Genomic DNA, 7,177 nt, shown 5'->3' with positions numbered 1-7,177 from the left:
GAGTGTTGAAGGGAAACTACAGTAGAGTTGAAAGGAAACTACAGTAGAGTTGAAGGAAACTACAGTAGAGTGTTGAAGGGAAACTACAGTAGTGTTGAAGGGAAACTACAGTAGAGTGTTGAAAGGAAACTACAGTAGAGTGTTGAAAGGAAACTACAGTAGAGTGTTGAAGGGAAACTACAGTAGAGTTGAAAGGAAACTACAGTAGAGTTGAAAGGAAACTACAGTAGAGTTGAAAGGAACTACAGTAGAGTTGAGGGAAACTACAGTAGAGTGTTGAAGGGAAACTACAGTAGAGTGTTGAAGGAAACTACGTAGAGTGTTGAAGGGAAACTACAGTAGAGTGTTGAAGGGAACTACAGTAGAGTGTTGAAAGGAAACTACAGTAGTGTTGAAAGGAAACTACAGTAGTGTTGAAAGGAAACTACAGTAGTGTAGAAAGGAAACTACAGTAGTGTTGAAAGGAAACTACAGTAGAGTGTTGAAGGGAAACTACAGTAGAGTGTTGAAAGGAAACTACAGTAGAGTGTTGAAGGGAAACTACAGTAGAGTTGAAAGGAAACTACAGTAGAGTGTTGAAGGGAAACTACAGTAGAGTGTTGAAGGGAAACTACAGTAGAGTGTTGAAGGGAAACTACAGTAGAGTGTTGAAGGGAAACTACAGTAGTGTTGAAGGGAAACTACAGTAGAGTGTTGAAGGGAAACTACAGTAGAGTTGAAAGGAAACTACAGTAGAGTGTTGAAGGGAAACTACAGTAGAGTGTTGAAGGGAAACTACAGTAGAGTGTTGAAAGGAAACTACATAGAGTGTTGAAGAAACTACAGTAGAGTGTTGAAGGGAAACTACAGTAGAGTGTTAAGGGAAACTACAGTAGAGTGTTGAAGGGAAACTACAGTAGAGTGTTGAAGGGAAACTACAGTAGAGTGTTGAAAGGAAACTACAGTAGAGTGTTGAAGGGAAACTACAGTAGAGTGTTGAAGGGAAACTACAGTAGAGTTGAAAGGAAACTACAGTAGAGTGTTGAAGGGAAACTACAGTAGAGTGTTGAAGGGAACTACAGTAGAGTGTTGAAAGGAAACTACAGTAGAGTGTTGAAAGGAAACTACAGTAGAGTGTTGAAAGGAAACTACAGTAGTGTTGAAGGGAAACTACAGTAGTGTTGAAGGGAAACTACAGTAGTGTTGAAAGGAAACTACAGTAGTGTTGAAGGAACTCATAGAGTGTTGAAGGGAAAACAGTAAGTGTTGAAGGGAAACTACAGTAGAGTGTTGAAGGAAAGTAAGTGTTGAAGGGAAACTACAGTAGAGTGTTGAAGGAAACTACAGAGAGTTGAAAGGAAACTACAGTAGAGTGTTGAAGGGAAACTACAGTAGAGTGTTGAAAGGAAACTACAGTAGAGTGTTGAAGGGAAACTACAGTAGAGTGTTGAAAGGAAACTACAGTAGAGTTGAAAGGAAACTACAGTAGAGTGTTGAAGGGAAACTACAGTAGAGTGTTGAAAGGAAACTACAGTAGTTGAAAGGAAACTACAGTAGTTGAAGGGAAACTACAGTAGAGTGTTGAAGGGAAACTACAGTAGAGTGTTGAAGGGAAACTACAGTAGAGTTGAAAGGAAACAGTATGTGAAGGAATACAGTAGAGTGTTTGAAGGAAACTACAGTAGAGTGTTGAAGGGAAACTACAGTAGAGTGTTGAAGGAAACTACAGTAAGTGTTGAAGGAACTACAGTAGAGTGTTGAGGGAAACTACAGTAGAGTGTTGAAGGGAAACTACAGTAGAGTGTTGAAGGAACAGTAGAGTGTTGAAAGGAACTACAGTAGAGTGTTGAAGGGAAACTACAGTAAGTGTTGAAGGGAACTACAGTAGAGTGTTGAAGGGAAACTACAGTAGAGTGTTGAGGGAAACTACAGTAAGTGTTGAAGGGAAACTAAGTAAGTGTTGAAGGAACTACAGTAGAGTGTTGAAGGGAAACTACAGTAGAGTTTGAAGGGAACTACAGTAGAGTGTTGAAGGGAAACTACAGTAGAGTGTTGAAAGGAAACTACAGTAGAGTGTTGAAGGAAACTACAGTAGAGTGTTGAAGGGAAACTACAGTAGAGTGTTGAAGGGAAACTACAGTAGAGTGTTGAAGGGACTACGTAAGTGTTGAAGGGAACTACAGTAGAGTGTTGAAGGGAAACTACAGTAGAGTGTTGAAGGGAAACTACAGTAGAGTGTTGAAGGGAAACTACAGTAGAGTGTTAAAGGAACTACAGTAGAGTTTGAAAGGAAACTACAGTAGAGTGTTGAAAGGAACTACAGTAAAGTGTTGAAGGAAACTACAGTAGAGTGTTGAAGGGAAACTACAGTAGAGTGTTGAAGGAAACTACAGTAAGTGTTGAAAGGAAACTACAGTAGAGTGTTGAAGGGAAACTACAGTAGTGTTGAAAGGAAACTACAGTAGAGTGTTGAAAGGAAACTACAGTAGAGTGTTGAAAGGAAACTACAGTAGAGTGTTGAAAGGAAACTACAGTAGAGTGTTGAAGGGAACTACAGTAGAGTTGAAAGGAAACTACAGTAGAGTTGAAAGGAAACTACAGTAGAGTTGAAAGGAAACTACAGTAGAGTTGAAAGGAAACTACAGTAGAGTGTTGAAGGGAAACTACAGTAGAGTGTTGAAGGGAAACTACAGTAGAGTGTTGAAGGGAAACTACAGTAGAGTGTTGAAGGGAAATACAGGTAAGGACTAGTAGAGTGTTGAAGGGAAACTACAGTAGAGTGTTGAAAGGAACTACAGTAGTGTAGAAAGGAAACTAGTAGTGTTGAAAGGAAACTACAGTAGAGTGTTGAAGGGAAACTACAGTAGAATTGAAAGGAAACTACAGTAGAGTGTTGAAGGGAAACTACAGTAGAGTGGAAAGGAAACTACAGTAGAGTGTTGAAGGGAAACTACAGTAGAGTGTTAAGGGAAAACTACAGTAGAGTGTGAAGGGAAACTACAGTAGAGTGTTGAAGGAAACGTAAGTGTTGAGGGAAACTACGTAAGTGTTGAAGGGAACTACAGTAGAGTGTTGAAGGGAAACTACAGTAGAGTGTTGAAAGGAAACTACAGTAGAGTTGAAAGGAAACTACAGTAGAGTGTTGAAGGGAAACTACAGTAAGTGTTGAAGGGAAACTACAGTAGAGTGTTGAAGGGAAACTACAGTAGAGTGTTGAAGGGAACTACAGTAGAGTGTTGAAGGGAAACTACAGTAGAGTGTTGAAGGGAAACTACAGTAGAGTGTTGAAGGAAACTACAGTAAGTGTTGAAGGGAACTACAGTAGAGTGTTGAGGGAAACTACAGTAGAGTGTTGAAAGGAAACTACAGTAGAGTGTTGAAGGGAAACTACAGTAGAGTGTTGAAGGGAAACTACAGTAGAGTTGAAAGGAAACTACAGTAGAGTGTTGAAGGGAAACTACAGTAGAGTTGAAAGGAAACTACAGTAGAGTGTTGAAGGGAAACTACAGTAGAGTGTTGAAAGGAAACTACAGTAGAGTGTTGAAAGGAAACTACAGTAGAGTGTTGAAAGGAAACTACAGTAGAGTGTTGAAAGGAAACTACAGTAGAGTGTTGAAAGGAAACTACAGTAGAGTTGAAAGGAAACTACAGTAGAGTTGAAAGGAAACTACAGTAGAGTGTTGAAGGGAAACTACAGTAGAGTGTTGAAGGGAAACTACAGTAGAGTGTTGAAGGGAAACTACAGTAGAGTGTTGAAGGGAAACTACAGTAGAGTGTTGAGGGAACTACAGTAGAGTGTTGAAAGGAAACTACAGTAAGTGTTGAAAGGAAACTACAGTAGTGTTGAAAGGAAACTACAGTAGTGTAGAAAGGAAACTACAGTAGTGTTGAAAGGAAACTACAGTAGAGTGTTGAAGGGAAACTACAGTAGAGTGTTGAAAGGAAACTACAGTAGAGTGTTGAAGGGAAACTACAGTAGAGTTGAAAGGAAACTACAGTAGAGTGTTGAAGGGAAACTACAGTAGAGTGTTGAAGGGAAACTACAGTAGAGTGTTGAAAGGAAACTACAGTAGAGTGTTGAAGGGAAACTACAGTAGAGTGTTGAAGGGAAACTACAGTAGAGTGTTGAAGGGAAACTACAGTAGAGTGTTGAAGGGAAACTACAGTAGTTGAAAGGAAACTACAGTAGAGTGTTGAAGGGAAACTACAGTAGAGTGTTGAAGGGAAACTACAGTAGAGTTGAAAGAACAATGTAGAGTGTTAAGGAAACTACAGTAAGTGTTGAAGGGAAACTACAGTAGAGTGTTGAAGAAACTACAGTAGAGTGTGAAGGACTACAGTAGAGTGTTGAAAGGAAACTACAGTAGAGTGTTGAAAGGAAACTACAGTAGAGTGTTGAAAGAAACTACAGTAGAGTGTTGAAGGAAACTACGTAGTGTTAAGGAACTACAGTAGTGTTGAAGGGAAACTACAGTAGTGTTGGGGAACTACAGTAGTGTTGAAGGGAAACTACAGTAGTGTTGAAGGAAACTACGGTAAGTGTTGAAGGGAAACTACAGTAGAGTGTGAAGGAACTACAGTAGAGTGTTGAAAGGAAAACTACAGTAGAGTGTTGAAAGGAAACTAAGTAGAGTGTTGAAGGGAAACTACAGTAGAGTGTTGAAGGGAAACTACAGTAGAGTGTTGAAGGAAACTACAGTAGTGTTGAAGGGAAACTACAGTAGAGTGTTGAAGGAAACTACAGTAGTGTTGAAGGGAAACTCAGTAGAGTGTTGAAAGGAAACTACAGTAGAGTGTTGAAAGGAATACGTAGATGTTGAAGAAACTACAGTAGAGTGTTGAAAGGAAACTACAGTAGAGTGTTGAAGGAAACTACTAGAGTGTTGAAGGGAAACTACAGTAGAGTGTTGAAAGGAAACTACAGTAGAGTGTTGAAAGGAAACTACAGTAGAGTGTTGAAGGGAAACTACAGTAGAGTGTTGAAGGGAAACTACAGTAGAGTGTTGAAAGGAAACTACAGTAGAGTGTTGAAAGGAAACTACAGTAGAGTGTTGAAAGGAAACTACAGTAGAGTGTTGAAGGGAAACTACAGTAGTGTTGAAGGGAAACTACAGTAGAGTGTTGAAAGGAAACTACAGTAGAGTGTTGAAGGGAACTACGTAGTGTTGAAGGAAACACAGTAGAGGTTGAAGGAAACTACAGTAGAGTGTTGAAGGGAAACTACAGTAGAGTGTTGAAAGGAAACTACAGTAGAGTGTTGAAGGGAAACTACAGTAGAGTGTTGAAGGGAAACTACAGTAGTGTTGAAGGGAAACTACAGTAGAGTGTTGAAAGGAAACTACAGTAGAGTGTTGAAAGGAAACTACAGTAGAGTGTTGAAGGAAACTACAGTAGTGTTGAAGGGAAACTACAGTAGAGTGTTGAAGGAAACTACAGTAGAGTGTTGAAAGGAAACTACAGTAGAGTGTTGAAGGGAAACTACAGTAGAGTGTTGAAGGGAAACTACAGTAGAGTGTTGAAGGGAAACTACAGTAGAGTGTTGAAGGGAAACTACAGTAGAGTGTTGAAGGGAAACTACAGTAGAGTGTTGAAGGAAACTACAGTAGAGTGTTAGGGAAACTACAGTAGAGTGTTGAAGGAAACTACAGTAGAGTGTTGAAGGGAAACTACAGTAGAGTGTTGAAGGGAAACTACAGTAGAGTGTTGAAGGGAAACTACAGTAGAGTGTTGAAAGGAAACTACAGTAGAGTGTTGAAAGGAAACTACAGTAGAGTGTTGAAAGGAAACTACAGTAGAGTGTTGAAAGGAAACTACAGTAGAGTGTTGAAGGGAAACTACAGTAGAGTGTTGAAGGGAAACTACAGTAGAGTGTTGAAGGAAACTACAGTAGAGTGTTGAAAGGAAACTACAGTAAGTGTTGAAAGGAACACAGTAGAGTGTTGAAGGGAAACTACAGTAGAGTGTTGAAGGGAAACTACAGTAGAGTTGAAAGGAAACTACAGTAGAGTGTTGAAGGGAAACTACAGTAGTGTTGAAAGGAAACTACAGTAGAGTGTTGAAGGAAACTACAGTAGAGTGTTGAAGGGAAACTACAGTAGAGTGTTGAAGGGAAACTACAGTAAGTGTTGAAGGAAACTACAGTAGAGTGTTGAAGGAAACTACAGTAGAGTGTTGAAAGGAAACTACAGTAGAGTGTTGAAGGAAAACTACAGTAGAGTGTTGAAGGAAAACTACAGTAGAGTGTTGAAGGAAAACTACAGTAGAGTGTTGAAGGGAAACTACAGTAGAGTGTTGAAAGGAAACTACAGTAGAGTGTTGAAAGAAACTACAGTAAGTGTAGGAACTACAGTAGAGTGTTGAAAGGAAACTACGTAGAGTGTTGAAAGGAAACTACAGTAGAGTGTTGAAATGAAACTACAGTAGAGTGTTGAGGGAACTAGTAGAGTTGAAGGGAAACTACAGTAGAGTTGAAAGGAAACTACAGTAGAGTTGAAAGGAAACTACAGTAGAGTGTTGAAGGGAAACTACAGTAGTGTTGAAAGGAAACTACAGTAGTTGAAAGGAAACTACAGTAGAGTGTTGAAAGGAAACTACAGTAGAGTGTTGAAGGGAAACTACAGTAGAGTGTTGAAGGGAAACTACAGTAGAGTGTTGAAAGGAAACTACAGTAGAGTGTTGAAAGGAAACTACAGTAGAGTGTTGAAAGGAAACTACAGTAGAGTGTTGAAGGGAAACTACAGTAGTGTTGAAGGGAAACTACAGTAGTGTTGAAGGGAAACTACAGTAGAGTGTTGAAGGGAAACTACAGTAGAGTGTTGAAGGGAAACTACAGTAGAGTGTTGAAGGGAAACTACAGTAGAGTGTTGAAATGTTTTGGATCATATTCTCTGTGTGAGCCTAATATAAAAAAAGGGATTTTAGATTCTGGACTGCATGATAAATACCAGTACGGTATGACACGGGATGCAACTTGGGATCATCGTCATTGCCTAGTTAAATAAAATAATAAATAAACCTTGGGATGATCATCAAAGCTAGAATAAAAGAACAGTTAAGAACATTTTCATTAGTACATTTAATTCATATTCCAATAACCTAGGACAAATGACTAAATATTCATGGAGACAGCTAAAACAAAAATCACAAGTATTTTCAGTTTGTTTATTGAACAGAAACATGGACACAGAATTACACTGCA

General features: G+C 39.2%; 1 protein-coding gene across 3 annotated transcripts in view; it reads right to left on the bottom strand.

Annotated features, from left to right (window-relative positions):
• Window positions 1–7,035: 7,035 nt before the first annotated feature.
• Window positions 7,036–7,177, bottom strand: part of LOC120040885 (keratin-associated protein 5-4-like) — a 9,152-nt gene continuing 9,010 nt past the window's right edge. For all 3 annotated transcript variants that reach the window (XM_038985876.1, XM_038985875.1, XM_038985874.1), the window contains one exon: window positions 7,036–7,177. In XM_038985876.1, coding sequence (XP_038841804.1) covers window positions 7,088–7,177 — 90 coding nt within the window. In that variant the 3' untranslated portion in view covers window positions 7,036–7,087.

The sequence above is a fragment of the Salvelinus namaycush genome, unplaced genomic scaffold (genome assembly GCF_016432855.1).
Source record: "Salvelinus namaycush isolate Seneca unplaced genomic scaffold, SaNama_1.0 Scaffold39, whole genome shotgun sequence".
In the NCBI taxonomy this organism is placed as follows: domain Eukaryota; kingdom Metazoa; phylum Chordata; class Actinopteri; order Salmoniformes; family Salmonidae; genus Salvelinus; species Salvelinus namaycush.
Note: the sequence above shows the minus strand (reverse complement) of the source record. Positions and strands in the feature narration are given on the sequence as shown.